We start from the raw sequence: 15,034 nt of genomic DNA, 5'->3' as shown, positions 1-15,034 counted from the left end.
TGCCTCATCTCCCTTCCCTCTAAAATGATAGGAAAAGGATTTTATAAAGGAAGCAACCCATGAAGACAAAAGGGTGGAATGTTGTGGAGCTGAAGAAAGGTGGACAGCGGCAGCTGCTTTCTTGGAGGTCGGGGTCCAGGAGATCGGTCACACCAAGTGCAACTGTGAAAAGGAAGAGACTCCAGGGCTCAGCCCCTACCGGCAGTGGCTGGGAGGTGAGCTCCAGCAGAGGCGCTCTCGGTTGGGTTGTCCGTCGGGGGCAGGGTCCTGTTCTGAAAGTGGGGGAATACGTGAGATTCCCGCCTTTCTGCCACCCCCACCCCCGGCTCTGAGTCCGGCCACAAGCATGTGGCCCTCACAGTCCTCAGAGAGAAGAGCTCATCTCTTCAGTAACTCCCAACACAGAAGAAAAGCCTGGCAGTTGGGAAGTGGTCAGGAGGATGGCCTGGCTCGATCCTTGAGCTCAAAGCTCACCAGGCAATAAGCCCCAGCCACTAAGATTAAATGCAGCTAGGCAACCCAGGATCACCAGACAGCTGAGGGAGAGGAAAAAACAAAACAGCAAAAGGAAAAGGGACTCAGAAGGAGCACAGCCAATAAAGCGAGCAGAAGGAGGAAAAAAGGAAAGCTAAAACCGTATCCTCAGAGATATTAGAGAGGCTGTTGCATCCGAAAACATGAACAAGAGGCTATAAAGAAAGAACATTCAGCAAACGAGAAAGAGCACTTATAAATGAAAAGCATGAGAGGAAAACGAACAGTTAAACAGAAAGGTTGAAAGGTAAAGCTGTAATTTTCCAGAATGTATGACAACAACGAAACCATATAGCTAGAAAGCAGACAATGGAGTCATTGTCACACTTGTCAGCGCTCCCCAGTGCTAGAGCTGGCCGGGCGCCTTAGAGGCCTCCATAACAGAGGGGGTGGACGGGCTGGGACTTTCCACCACCACTGTGGGGGGCAAAAGCACCACCCCCTGGTGGCAGCTTCCCCTGTGAAAATCTGGCATCGCTGCATTCAGAGTGCTTGTGTGCTGGGCCCTGTTCTCGTACTTTTCACAGTTAACCTGTGCGATCTCAACCACCCCATGACGTGTGGACCATTATTATCCCCATCTTTACTGGTGAGAAAGTGGAGTCACAGACCACTGTCACACAGCAGGAAGGAGCAGAATGGCTCCAGAGCCTATGCCCTTAACCAGCACATATTGCACCTGTCAGAAAATAAGTCCAACATCTAAGTAAGCATTCCAGAAAAGGAGAGGGGGGAAATCACCAGAAAAGCAAAGAAAACGTCCTAGAACTGAAGGGTTGGGATCTCTGGACAATAGATGGAAAGAGGTCATAAACAACAAGGTCCAGGGACTTCCCTGGCGGTACGGTGGGCAAGGCTCTGTGCTCCCAATGCAGGGGGCCCGGGTTCGATCCCTGGTCAGGGAGCTAGAGCCCGCATGCATGCTGCAACTAAGAGTTCGCATGCCACAAGTAAGGAGCCCTCGAGCTGCAGCTAACACCTGGCGCAACCAAATAAATAAATGAATAAATATTTAAAAAACAAAACAACAAGGTCCTATTGTATAGCACAGAGAACTATATTCAATATACTATGATAAACCGTAATGGAAATTGCTGTACAGCAGTAATTAACACAACATTGTAAATCAACTATATCTTAATTAAAAATAATAACAAAATAAAAGAAAGAAGGTCTGAATCAGGACACGTCGTTGAGAATTTCCAAAGCACTTGGGTAAAGAGAAGATCCAGAGAGAGAGAGAGAAGAAATCACAAAGGGTCAGAACTCAGAAAGGCATGGGAGTTCTTGGGACTGGAAGAAAGTGACAGGATGCCCTCAAAGTCCTGGCAAGAAGTAATCTTCCACCAGCCCAACACTGTCCCTAGTTGCACGAACAAGCAGATGTGAGCGTGGTGAGGGCAAACAGGAGCGACTCCGTGACTCTCCAGGCAGCCTCGCTCAGGATGTTCCTCCTCAAACAGAGGGTGAATGGAGGAAGAAGCAAGCATGGGTTCCACAGACAAGAGGAGGGAGGTGCTGCTGAAGGCGTAGCCCATGCTGACAGCTGGGTCACGAACCCAAGAACAAGTAGCCTGGGGCAGAGAGTGGCCAGGCTGGGGGCTCCAGGAAAAGATGACACAGCAGCCAGCTATGCAACAAACCTCAAGACTGAGAGTAGGTTCACACTTCTGCGGGAGAATCTAGGGAGGAATTCATGAGACGTGTAGAAAACTAACCCCCCAAAAAGGCAATGATTAACTCCAGGGGAAACAAAAAGTTGTGCAAGAAAGCAAATATAATCCTAGGACACCTTGTTCTCTGCTGAGACCTGTGGGAATGAAGCGGTAATACTGCCCATCACACTGGGATGACGCTGGGTCAGGGGATTGAGGCCAGTGATCCCCTTCCCCCCAGAGGACACCAGCAGGTGACACGTGATGTAAAAAAACAGTAAAAAAAAAACAGTAAAAGCATGTGTGCGATTTTGTGAAACATGCATTTTAAATGCCTGAAGAAACAGCTAAGAGAGTTGAATTTGGAAAGGGTCAGGGTTAGAGACAGTATTTATTATTTATTTATTATTGGCCTAAGAAAATTCCACTTTTAAAATAATGTGTATATAACTTTGAAAAGATAAAAGTTAAAATGAAAACCTCAACATAGGCATTAAATGAAGCAATGATAGTATTGATCCTTTTGAGTTCAGTTTAATCACTGGTACAATCTGTTACGCATTGGACACTCAAACTGTTTAAGATGACGTAGAATCAGACAGCATCAGCGTTTCCAACTAGATGTGTAAGTTATTTTAGATTGTAATTTTAAATTGAAAGGTGTGAGAACTTGAATAATTTTGTAAAGCATATTGGAATGTTTAAGATAACTTGAGATTCACCGTATTGGTGCATGTGTTTCATTTGATACATCTTGGTAAGGTGTTTTGGTTTAGGGTTTTGGCTAGGGTGATGTGGTAGGTGGGATAATGACACCCGCCCCCTGCCCCTTGCAAAGATGTCCGTGTCCCAACCCCCAGAACCTGTTAATATTACTTTACTTGGTGAAAGGTATTTTGCACATGTGATTAAGGACCTTGAGATGGGGAGATCATCCTGGATTATCCGGGTGGACCCAACCTAGCCACACGAAGCTTTCCTGGCTGCAGAAAACCAGACACACAGTTTCGTGAGACAGACTCCACCCGATGTTTCCGACTTTGAAGACAGAGGACAGGGCCGTGAGCCAATGGAGGTGGCTGCCTCTAGAAGCTCAGAGTGGCCTTCAGTTTACAGCAGGCAAGGAAGTGGGGATCTCGGCCCCATCACTGCGAGGAAATGAATCCCTGCCCTGTGCCCAGCGCCGTGCCTGGCACCTGCAGGCCAGCAACCTGAAGGAGCAGGAAATGGGTTCTGCCCTAGAACCTCCAGAAAGACACGCAGTCTTCTTAACACTTTGATTTTAGTCTGGCGGGATCTGTGCCAGACTTCTGAGCTACAGAACTATCTAAGTGTGCTGGTTTAAGTCACTGAGTTTGTGGTAAACCCTGACAGCAGCAACAGAGAACTAACACGGTGGTGAGCTTTTCTTGTTTGACATCTGAAAAGCTTAGAAACTGAATGTGCTAAATTTATACATGCAGTTTAAAATCTTTAAGAGTGATCAACTACATCTGAAAATTAAGGGAGGTGGTCCAAGTGAATGGAGGCTAGGGTTATGGGGGGTAGGGGTGGGGGAGACAGGGAGCCGGGGCTGGTAGCCTTAGGACCCAGGAAGGCAGCTGCCACAGGAGGAGGTAAGAGACGTAGCAGGAGGGGTGGTGAGCTTGGGAGGAGCAGGGAGGGTGCCTGACCGTGACCACTCGAGGCCAGGGAACAAGGACAGAAAATAGCCCTTTGGAGGGTCTGCACTGGCCGGGGGGCAGGGTGCGAGAGCCACATGGAGCTGCAGGGCCGTGGCCCTGCCCAGCCCAGCACCACGCCTGACACCTGCAGGTGGTTTACCAAGGGTTTAAGGCAGCGATTCCGGTTCCTCGTGTGGCTCTGCGGTAGCAAATTGGAATGGAGCGCTCCCCTGGGCACACATCTGTCCAGGGCCAACCCCCGCCCCTCAGCCCCCCAGCACTGCCGCGTTTCCCTGCAGGGCAGCCCCTCATGACCAGACTGCGTCGGGGGTGGAAATGGAGGGCACGGGAGGGATGCTGAGTTGTGGAAGCTGGCCGATGGGGGGATCCTGATCCTAAGGACATGCGGGGCCTAACCAGCCCCCCAGCCCCAGCCCTGGCTCCCTCACCCCTGATGGGCCTGACCCCACCACCCTCAGCCCCGCCGCAGGGTTGCTGGGAGCTGTGGGAGGGGGAGGATCCTCACTAGCAGGCACACAGGCAGGGGGGGCCCCTGGTCCCCCACCCAGACGCCGGGGCCAATGCCGAGCTTCCCCACGGGAGCCACCAGGTCTGGTTCGGGCGGGGGGGGCTGGGGAGCGGGAGCGCTGAGGCGGGATCAAGGTCACAGCTGAGCTCCGCGGTACTTGAGGAAGGTGCTGTCCAGGAAGGCAGCCAGCTTCGGCCGATCGTCCTGCAGGGCAGGGGGGAGGCACGGGGGATGGTGGGACGTGGCCCACCCTGTGGCCCTCCCAGGCTGGCCGTACCCGGCTGCGCACCTCACCTCGTGGACGAAGCCATAGTGCACCAGCTCGGCGGCCAGGTCCTGGGCACTGTCAGCTGCGGCAGGGGCGTGAGGACCGGGCGTGAGGCCACACACCGCCCGCCGTGCCTGCCCCCCACCCCCCGCCCCGCCCGGGGTCCCGCCCGGCGGCCTACTTGGGAGCAGGTCGTAGGTGAGCTGCCGGTGCAGCCTGTCCTCCAGCACGAGGAGCAGAGTGAGCTGGGGAGGCGGGAGGGCGAGGTGGGCTCGGGAGTCGGCCCCGCCCCTCCCGCGCCCCCGCGCCTCCGTGGGCGGGGCCCCCCTCACATGCCAGCGCGCCTGGTCCTCGCTTCTCTCCAGGTTACACTGCATCTGGATCACCTGGGGGAAGAGGGAGGCCAAGGTCACCCACGAAGGCTGAAACTCAGCAACTGGGCAGCAAGAGCAGATGCTGTGTCAAAGGGGCCCAGACACAAAGGGGTCGTAAAGACGGGAAATGAGGAAGGTCTCCAAGGGGAGCCTAGGAAGCACATCTCACTGCTAGGAGCCTGGCGAGTTGAGGGAAACTTCCAGAGAAGATATTGAAGCTGGGTACCGAAGGATGAACAGGAGTTTTCACAGGTGAAGAGAACAGCTGAACAAACAGAGAGCTGTGGGAAGGGGGTGGGGGAGGGGCGAGGGGCGCAGGGACATGACAGCGGAAGCACAGGATGCCAGCAAAACCAGGCCTCAGAGTGCCGGGCGGGTGGGGGGGTGCGGCGGGGGGGTTGGGGGTGTGCGCTGAGGACCCCCAGCCGTGGCTATTAGAACATGAATTCTGGCTGGGAAGCCGGGGAAGGCGGCCAGGCTGGGGGCTGGTGCAGCATCCAAGTGGGGAACAGGGGGCCCAGATCAGGGAGGTAACCATGGAGACACACCCAAGGCCAAAACCAGAGGCTCTGGAGCCCAGTGGGTGTGGACAAGAAAAGGGAAAGGGTGGCCGGGGAGGCCCCTGGCCAGGGGGGAGCCTAGCAGGAGGAGGGACGGGAGAAACACAGGGCCTGGGGGCCTTGGCAGAAACACCAGGTCACAGATGTCAGCGAATCAGCAAGCCAAGGAGGTGGGATCCGAGAGGCAGCGTGTATGGGAGAGGGGCCTGCAGGGGTCTTCCCCTGTGGAGCCTCTGGGAAAGGGGGTATCCCCGCTTGTACGACTGTCCCCCAAGCCCCACAAAGGGGTCAGCCAGAACCTGGTCTCTCCTGGCAGCCTGGAGGAGAGCCGGGCTGGGGGACTTGAAACCCCTGATAAGGGCACCCGTCTGGGCAGTGGGCAGGCCTGTGGAGGCTGGAGTCTTACCTTTCTGGTCTCTGAGTCAAAGGGTTCTGGCGTCGGGGTCTTGGCCTTTGGGGCTTCCTCGGGGGGTGGGGCCAGCACACGGGGCAGCCCCAGGGGCCGAGCAGCAGCGAAGTTCATCAGTGGGTAGATCCCATTTCTAGGGACACAGTGCGGGGTGGTGGCAGCTGAGGGCTCAGGCCTGACAGTTGCCCACTCCCCAGCCTCACTCCAGCCCTCACCTGACATCCTCCAGGAACTTGTCAAGCTCCAAGCAGGAGACCTCTGAGTACCTAGTATGGGTGTGAGGAGAACATGAGGGTGGAGGTCCTGCCGCGGGGTGGGGGGGCGTGGCCGGGGGGAGAGGGGAGGCCTCTGGGCTGCAGGCCGCTCACCGCCACTGCAACGGGGGCCGGGACGGCCGGGGGATCTCTGCCAGGACCGTGTGCGGGTCCGTTGCCTTGGTCTTTTCCTCCACCACGTTCTCAGGCATGAGGTCTGCGGGCCGTGGGAGCACACAGGGCAGTGGGCCCTGAAGCACGAGGTCCTGTGGGGCCTCCTTCTGCATCCCGACCCCAGGCCCTGGACCACCCCCGGGCTGGCCTGCCCCTCACACTGGTGCTGGATGAAGCAGTGAGCGGCCAGGAGCTTCAGCGAGTGCACCTCAAACAGCACCCGGTGGAAGAGGAGGCTGTGCGCGGAGGGCCGGCGGGCGGGGTCCCGGGCCAGGCACGAGAGGATGAACTCCTGGGGTATGGAGAGGGGGCTGCGGTCGGTGGAGCCCCTCCACTCCGGCCCCACTGTGTGAGAAGAAGGGGCCCCTGCAGGCTCCAACCCCGTGGGAGCCTTCGTGGAGCCACGTGCACAGAGCAGAGGCATCCCGTTAGCAGCCAGGCCAGGACCTGATTCTTCAAACAGGACAGTCGAGTCTGCCCCCGGGCCCAGCGCTGCCCGTGCTCTACGTCCAGCACCCGTCACAAACATCGTGGCGGGCTGGCACTGTCGTCCCCAGTTCACAGGTGAAGCTGCACTGCAGGGGGGACACCGGCCCCGCCTTGCAGCCCTGGGGCTGGGCAGAGCTGAAAGATCAGCGCAGGCCCTCGAGGTCAGTGCAGCCTAGCCTGAGCCCGCCTACCTACAGCCCGCCCCTCTCCTGCTTGCCTCAGGTCAGGCCCGATTCCGGAGATGACCTTGAAGTGTCCCTGCCCTGCCCCACATCCATGCCCTCCACTGCCTCTCGGTCCATCCTGGCTCCACCTCCTCGTCAGTCCTGTCCAGGCCCCGTCACTTCCCTCCCCCATCCCCAGAGGTCATGCGGTGGAGCCAGACAGTCGCCAGACTCTGGCCAGAGAGGCTGTGGCTGCAGCTTCTGTCCGTCCGCATGCGCTTTGCCGGCTCCCCCCCCACCTTGCCCCCAACACAGGCTAGGACCACGTCCTTTCTAACTGGTCTCCTGAAGGCTTACAGGCGGGGATGTGGAATCAGGCAGACCTGGATGCAAACACCGGCTCCACCACTCACTCTAAAGCCTCTCTGAACCTGTTTCTTTATCTATAAAATGGGCATAAAAATTGTGCCCACCCGGGAAGTATCTCTCCAGTCTCTCTGTGCTTAGAACGTGCCCTCAGAACCTTCACGTCTGCAACGCAACTCAACATGCACGCCCAGTAAGGCCCTCCTTGCGGGGGTGGGGGGGTGGAGGCTTGCGCAGCGGGCCTGGCCCTGACCTGCTGCACCTCCAGGCCTGCCCAAAGCACCGCACCGGCCCTCCTTGGAAAACTGAGAGCCAGCCGGTAGGGGCAGAGCCAGCTGCTTACCCGCATGTTGGGGTCACTCAGAGAATGCCTGGCGCGAGCGATGGCCTCCTCTGTGACCCGGGTGTCCCCATTGGCCTGGATCTCCAGCACAGCCATCTGAGGGGCAGGGCAAGGTCAGGCATGGGGAAGGGACAGCACAGGTGGGACGGGGGGCGTTAGCTGGGAGGGGCCCAGCGACCACGGGGTTAGTACCTCCAGCGCACACATCCCAAAAGAGAAGATGTCCACCGCAGTGCCATCGGCAACTTCTGAAAGGGGAGAGCAGGTCAGGGCAGGTAAGGCGGATGCCGGGAGGGGAGGGGGGACCTCCCAGACTCACCTCCATACTCTGGCGGGAAGAAGTGCAGGTTCCGAGGTTCCTCCCGCTCAACACGGATGGGGCTTCGAAGATCGTCTGGGAGCGCTATGGAGAGAGCGCGGGATGAGCAGACGAGACCTCTCTCCCACGCTCCGTCCCCCCAGGGTCCCCACGCACCATTGGAGAAGATCCGGTGCCACACTGAGCCGGTCACCGCGGGGAGAAAGAGCAGGTGTCAACGTGATGGGGCATTGGGCATCGTCCGCCCCCACTCCAGACAGGTCCCCCAGCCCCGCCCCCCGCCCCTGCCCAGCCCCTCTCCGCCAGCACCAGAGCCGATCTTGATGAGGCCGTTGTGCTGTATGAAGATGGTGTCGCTGGTCAGGTTCCCGTGGATGATGGGGGGGCTGCAGGCGTGCAGAAAGCTGGGGAGGAGGGGAGAGCAGGGGGAGCTGGGTCAGGGGTGCCAGGGAGGCGGGGGCGCCAAGGGCAGGTGCTCGGGCAAGCCCAGGCCCTCACCTGAGCGCGGACAGGATCTGCGTGCACCAGCGCTTCCAGGCCTGGCGGCGGACGGACTCCGTGGGATGAGCGCAGGAAAGGCAGCTGGGCCTGAGGTGCCCCGGCCCAACCCCGCTCCTGTGCCCAGGGCCGCCCAGCGCCCCCTCACCATCTCTGTCCCCAGCGCACCCCCGACCCCACCCTGTCCCTGACGCTGACCCAGCCCACTCCCTGTACCCTGGCGTTCATGGCCTTGTGGTTCTTCTTGGTCTTTTTGAGGAACTGCTTGAGGCTGCCCGATGACACATACTCTGTGATGAAGATGACCTGCGAAGCGGCAGGCTCACGGGCTCCACCAACGGTGGGTGCCCACAGCTGCCCCACCCACTGGTGCCCCCCTGCCCGTGGTGTGCCCAGGGCTCACCCGTGCTCGGGCCTCCGAGGCGTCCAGCCAGTACTTGTGCAGCTTGACAATGTTGGGGTGGTCCACCAGCACCAGCTGCTCAAATATGATCTGGATCTTCTCCTGGGAAGGGGAGGCGGTCACCAGGCTGGGGGGGGGGGCGGGCGGGAGGGGGCAGCGGGCCTTACCTCGTGGGCCGAAAAAGCCTTCCTGTCAGCGAAGTGCAGCTCGTTCCACACCACCTCCACCCCCTCCTCCGTGTCCATGGCCAGGAAGGTGCTCTGGACGCCGGGCATGTTCCCCTGGTTCACCTGGTGGGCGGAGGGGGGGGGGCACGAGTGAGCTGGTGCGTGGGGGAGGAAAAGGGTGCGGGCTAGGTCTCCGCTCACCTCCCTTCCAGCAGCCCGAGCATGTGAGGCAGGCGCTGGCCTGCTCTGGGGGGAAGCTGGGCGCCCAGGAGCGGAGCCTTGGTATCCTGGGGCTGGGCTGAGGGGATCTGGGGCATTTCCGGGTGTTTTTGAGGCTGGTCCCCAGAGGACTAACAGCTGGTCCCAGAGGCATGGGGAGGTGGTCTCGGGAGGAGACTTAGGGAATCGGGGGTTCCTCACCAGGGCGTGGGCGCCAGGCTAAAGGAGTGCAAGGGCCCGTCAAGAAGGGGGCCGCCTGCGCGACGCTTCGGAGAGGTTTCGGGCCTTCTGGCTCCCCGAGAGTCCGCACGGCCCCGCGTGGTGTCAAGGGCCCCTCCGCGGGAGGTGGGCGGCGACCCGCCCCTCCCCACCGTGCCCACCTGCTCCCGCCGCTTCTGCCAGCGGCCGCACGGGCTCTCTTCCAGGATGTCGCTCTCGTCCTCACTCTCGTCCTCCCGCTCCCGCTCCCGGCCCCGCCTCGGCACCGGCTCCGGGGCCGCCATGGCTCGGCGGGTCCAGGCCGCCGCCCTCCGCGCTATCCGCCGCCCAGCGTCGCCGCCGCTCCCCTCCCGTCCTGGCCCCGCGCCCAGACGCCCAGCTGGGAGCGGAGCCGCCGCCGCCACCACCTCGAGTCCCTACTCGGGCTCCGGGAACTGGGAGGCACGGGCGCGCCACCGGCCCGGGGGTGGAGCCCGCCTGCCCCGCCGGAGCCGCCTCCCCTGGCCGGAGCCCGAGCGGAGATTCCCCGTACAAGGAAGAGCCCTTGCGGCGCCGGCGGAGACGCCACCTGTCCCCCGCCCAGGGGCCCACCGCGTGGAGCCCCACCCCGCTCGAGGCCCCGCCCACGATCCCCGCCCACATCCACGAGGGCCCCGCCTCGCGGACCCCGCCCCGTCAGAGGCCCCGCCCTCCCCGTCTAGGGCCCCGCCCCGAGGCCCCGCCCCTGCCGAGGCCTCCTCCCGGTGGAGCTGTCTGGTCCCAAACAGGCTCCTCCCGGGACTCGCTGCTTTCGGCTGCCCCGGCACCAGCTTGAGGCGAGCGGCCCGGGCGCAGGGGTTTCCGTGGCTGCCCGGAGCCGGGTCCGTCGGGGCCTCCCCGGGCGCGCGGAGGCCTGCGCCCACCGGCCCTGCCCAGCTCTGGGAGCCGCTGGTACTTCCTGCACCGGTTCCCCACCACACTCCTGCCACAGACATTCTGAAACCCGGCCCAGTCCCCGGGCGCCCGCCTTGGGGTGAACCCAGCGTGGAGCGGGCCGGGCGCAGCCCGCTCAGCCCCGGGATCACCGCGAGGGTCTGGGGGAAGGCCAGGAATGCGCGTTGGGGAGGCCAGCTCTCCCGGCACGTCCCCCCTCCCCTAAGGAACACGTGGGAGGGTCCCCGAAGGAGACAAAAATACGCAAGCAGGTGGACTTTAATTAGTGACCACAGACCTCCCACTGGCCTGCAACTCGGTGTTTCCCTTTCATGTCCGCACACCCACTTCCCACATTCCGGGATGGCCTTCTCTCCGCTTTCTGCTGACGACTTTTCTGGAACAGTGGAGCCATCAGAAGGGAGCCCTGACCCCAGAGGCCCCCCACACTCTCCAGCCATGTCAACAGGGGATGTGCTTTAGAATCCTTGTCTAAAACCCCCTTTATCCCAAACCCCCACTACCTTTCAATAGTCTCCCACTCACACCTGCTGAGTCCTCACCCTCCCTTCACTATGTCTTTCTGGAGAGAAAAGTAGTGGACACGTGTGTGCCTTCTCCAGACGTAAACCATAATCCCGACCTCCTGCTCCTCCCCCCGGGTTCGAAGGCCTTCAGCCTGTTGGCCTCTCAGAGTCCCCTGCACACCTCTCTTCCTCCCAACCTTCTGTATAGACATAACTCCACTACCGTCATCCTGGTGGACCAGCCTAGCCCCCGCACTCCCCACTCCACCCCCTCAGGCGATCCTGTGAAACCATCACTCACACGGCTCAGAACGCTCTGTGTCGCAAAGGAGGGACGAGCAAGACTTGGCCTCTGTCACCTGCCCCAACCAGACACTGTGCAATGAGTGTCTGAAGTTCCAGGCTCAGCTGAGAGTCTGACACCTGAACTGCAGTGTAAGCAGAGACCATTCTGGATATGACTGTATGCCACCCTAGGTTGTCAATGCTTATCTCTTGTGATTACCCTCATATCTACAATAAGGATAAAGAGTTCTGTGGATGAACCTTCAAAGAACTGAACTCAAAGAAAACAGCTTTGTTGACATACTAACCATTCTCTGTGCGTTGTGAAGGCCGTACCTCCAGAACAAAGCTGGTGACGCAAACCAAGGGGGCCACACCCACTGGCGGAGCTGCACCAGGGGACAGAATCAGCCTCTGCCCCCTCAAAGCACAGCCATAGGATGGAAAATAATGGCAGGTCGACCCCAAATTGAGACCCAAAAGTCACTTACTACAGCGAGAAATTGATGGGAGATAGTTTACTCAACAAACAGGAGAAAAATCGATAACTGAAAGGAACGGATTTAATTAAAATGGGAATATAACAAATTGATGCATACACTTCAGTGTGATAGGCCAAGGAAACAAAGGAAAGTCCTTCACTCTAAATGCATCAGAGTCTATCAGAAACGGCCACTTGTGAAATTTCAATTGAAAATTCACAACTGATAACACCAAGGGTGAAGAGAAAAAAATCATGAAGGACAATGCCTTTCCTTTAATGCAATGAGGAACCATAAGCAAAAAAGGATGGAAGAGAGTAGAATGTCGCTGTACACGTAAGCTGAACCCATTGCACACAGATACTGGCACGCTAAAAAATGTTTAAAAATACTGTCATATATTTTTCAGGGTTGAAATAAACAACCAATTAGAAAGAATACCCACTCACTTTCCAGACAGAGAAGAAACAAGAGGGCTGTTTCTGGGTCAGGAGTAGCCCTCTGGAGCAGCTGCACGTAGGTGAAGTTCTCATGTGTGTTGCGGTCGAAGAAGCCCTTGGTGTCGTCGCTGGGGTCCTCCAGGACGTGGTTCATCCCCTCGTCGAAGTAGCCGCGCCGGTAGGCCATGTCCACGGGCAGGCGGCGGCTGTGCACGGGGTCGATGACGCCGCCCGTGGCGATCTGGGCCTCCAGCAGGCGGATGCCGTGCTCCCGGACGATGAGGTCCTTCTTCATGGCCTGGAAGAGGGAGATCTGCTCCCCGGTGTAGGGGTCGGTGTAGCCGGTGACGGCGCACTCAGCCGACAGCAGCCTCGCGAGCACGTCGGGCCCAGTGACGCCAGCCCTCAGCGCCTGCTCCACCGAATACCCCTTGTTTTCCTTCGATGATGAAGCCAGTGGCTGCTCGCGCCTCCAGGAGGGTGAGGGCTGTGCCGGGCCTGAGAAGCCCCTTCCTACAAGCCTCCTGGATGCTGAGGGGCTCCTGGGAGCCGGGCAGCAGCAAGCCGGTGATGCAGCCAGTGCCTCGCAAGTACCTCTGCACCGAGGCCAGGCTGCCCACGTCCTGGGCCACGGTCCAGCCTCGTTCCCGCTGCTCGTACACGCCCTGGTTGATGACCTCCGCTCTCAGAAGCTCTCCTGGAGTCACGGGGATCCTCACCCAGCAAAGGTGGTCCTGGCAGTGGCTGCAGCGTGCTCATGGGTGGCCCCCAGCGCAGCCGCCAGCTCCTCCACAAAGAGGGCCCCGTCCTTGTGCTGCTGGGTCACCGTCACCCTCTGCTCCACGGGGACTGCCTCGGAGAACAGCAGCTCCCGGAGCGACACGGGGCGGCCCTGGAACTTGCCCATTGAGACGGTGGCCACGGCAGCTCTCAAGGCCTGCCGGGTGCTGTGCTCAGTGAACGGGGGCCCCTGTGGCTCCTCTCCAGGGCTCCCCACTGAGATGGGCAGGAAGGCCAGCCCCGTCTCTGGGTCGGTGACACAGTGGGCCAGCAGCTGCCCACAGCTGAGGCTCTCCTGCATGCTGGGGTCCGAGAAGCCAGCCGCCTGCGAGAGATGCTGCTGAGTCTCTTTGTCCAGGCAGCCGAAGTGCAGGGTGGCCTCCAAGGGCAGCCAGAGCCTGCGGGCAGGACACACTAGCCTGCCTGTGGCCAGCTGGGCAACCAGGAGCCTCAGCGCCGGAGCCCTGTCCACCAGCTCCCTCTTCATGGCCTGGAATAGGGGGATTCGGGTGCCACTGAAGGGGTCGTGATACCCCATCACCACCTGCTCTGCTGCCAGGAGCTGCCTGTGGAGCTCTGGTCCAAACACGCCTGCCCTGACCGCCTCATCCACCCACAGCTGCCGGCCGGTGGCTGGGTCCACCAGCATGCAGGTAGCGTCCTGAGCCTCCAGGACCGGAAGCGTGGCGCCCATGGGGAGCAGGCGCTCGGCCGCGGCCTGGAAGAAACTTTTCTTGTGCCCTGCAGGCAGCAGGACGACCCATGCCACACCGCCGGTGCCCTGCAGGTGGCGCTGCACCGTGGGGCGTGCACCCACATCCGGCACCGCCAGCCTGCCCTCCCCCAGGCCAGGGCCGTCTCCCCGTCCAGGACCCCTACTTCCAGCAGCTCGGCCAAGCTCAGTGCCCCACTCAGCGAACGGAAAGTGATCTTGACGGGCAGCAGGCCCAGCCCCGTGCTGGGGGCCCGCACACACCTGCCTAGCAGCTCCCGGTACGGCAGCTGCTCCAGCGTGTCGGGGTCCAGGAAGCCTGGGGCACTTGAGCTGGGCCCAAGCTCCAACAGCCCACACCACGTCTCCTGGTCCAGGAGGCTTTGCTGGCAGGCCAGCTCAGGGGCCACGCGCACGCCCTGGATGGGGTCCACCAGGCCCCCCGTGGCCCACTGGGCCTCCAGCCAGCTCCACCCCAGTGCCCTGTCCACAGCCTCCTTCCCTATGGCCTGGAAGAGGGCCAGCTTCCCACCCCCAGAGGGTCAGGGTACCCAGTGACCGCGCGCTCAGCGGCCAGTGGCTTCTCCTTCCGCTCCAGGCCTACCAGGCCCTGCTGCAGGGCCTCAGACACGAGGAGCAGCTGGCCCTGCCCGGGGTCCATGCGGCCCCCGGTGGCCGCCTGGGCCTCCAGCAGAGCCAGCCCGAGCCCGAAGGGCAGGAGACCCTGCTTCATGACAGCGTAGAGACGCTGGGCCTGGCCCGAGGCCTCCACATACACCCTGGCGATGCTCCTGGCCTGGGGGGATGTGGCTGCCTTGGCCTGGGGCCCGGACGGGGTGCCGGCACCCAGCACGGCCTTCACGGTCTCAGCACCATTGGTGACCAGGAGGTTGAGAGGAGAGGCGTGGCTGTTCATCGCGCAGGACTTGCTCAGCCAGGGTCCACTGTCTGCTCCCTGTGGGGATGGAAAGGCTCTGTGAGGGGCCCGAGACAGCCCAGCTGGGTGGGAGGGCAGACACGGTCAGGAGGTCAACCCCGCAACCTGGACCCACCTCCAGTGTGGCCGGCCCTCCTGGGGGAGGGGTGTCACATCCAGCTTCGGTCCCTCCCCTTGCCCTTCGGCTCCCAGGAGGAGACCATGTGAGCACAGGGACTCCACGGTAGCCTTGGGGGGTGCGGGCTCTGTTTTCTCCTATAGACCATCCTCTGGCCTCTATCTCAACCCCACACCCTCGTCCCCCTCCCCTCAGGGTCCTGGTGCAGGGGCTCAGCCTCCACCCACCCTTGG

At 60.6% G+C, this 15,034-nt stretch overlaps 2 protein-coding genes across 11 annotated transcripts; both read right to left on the bottom strand.

Annotated features, from left to right (window-relative positions):
* Positions 1 to 2,576: 2,576 nt before the first annotated feature.
* NRBP2 (nuclear receptor binding protein 2) lies at positions 2,577 to 10,201 on the bottom strand. Of its 10 annotated transcripts, none has more exons than XM_082601790.1 (18): positions 9,770 to 10,200; positions 9,171 to 9,293; positions 9,004 to 9,105; positions 8,817 to 8,906; positions 8,601 to 8,656; positions 8,412 to 8,506; positions 8,259 to 8,282; positions 8,103 to 8,186; positions 7,976 to 8,031; positions 7,784 to 7,879; positions 6,581 to 6,713; positions 6,362 to 6,464; positions 6,209 to 6,259; positions 5,991 to 6,126; positions 4,983 to 5,036; positions 4,832 to 4,895; positions 4,672 to 4,732; positions 4,255 to 4,586 (listed from the first exon to the last, which is right to left on the bottom strand). In XM_082601790.1, the coding sequence occupies exons 1-18, from the start codon at positions 9,890 to 9,892 to the stop codon at positions 4,379 to 4,381; spliced, it is 1,659 nt and encodes a 552-aa protein (XP_082457916.1). In that variant the 5' UTR covers positions 9,893 to 10,200; the 3' UTR covers positions 4,255 to 4,378. The 10 variants fall into 10 exon arrangements, with proteins under 10 accessions (XP_082457912.1, XP_082457914.1, XP_082457918.1 ...); XM_082601791.1 differs by having other exon boundaries at positions 8,601 to 8,641; XM_082601793.1 differs by having other exon boundaries at positions 4,373 to 4,586; positions 4,677 to 4,732; positions 9,770 to 10,199.
* Positions 10,202 to 11,887: 1,686 nt separating this feature from the next.
* Positions 11,888 to 14,952, bottom strand: EPPK1 (epiplakin 1). The gene is given in 6 exon segments (XM_082601410.1): positions 11,888 to 12,697; positions 12,699 to 12,972; positions 12,975 to 13,886; positions 13,889 to 14,284; positions 14,287 to 14,701; positions 14,799 to 14,952. Coding segments are annotated over 5 exon segments (2,436 nt in total). The 5' UTR covers positions 14,663 to 14,701; positions 14,799 to 14,952; the 3' UTR covers positions 11,888 to 12,219.
* Positions 14,953 to 15,034: the final 82 nt, after the last annotated feature.

This window comes from Mesoplodon mirus, assembly GCF_964341445.2.
Source record: "Mesoplodon mirus genome assembly, chromosome: 16".
NCBI classification, from domain to species: Eukaryota; Metazoa; Chordata; class Mammalia; order Artiodactyla; family Ziphiidae; genus Mesoplodon; species Mesoplodon mirus.
This window is presented reverse-complemented; position numbering and strand designations above follow the sequence as displayed.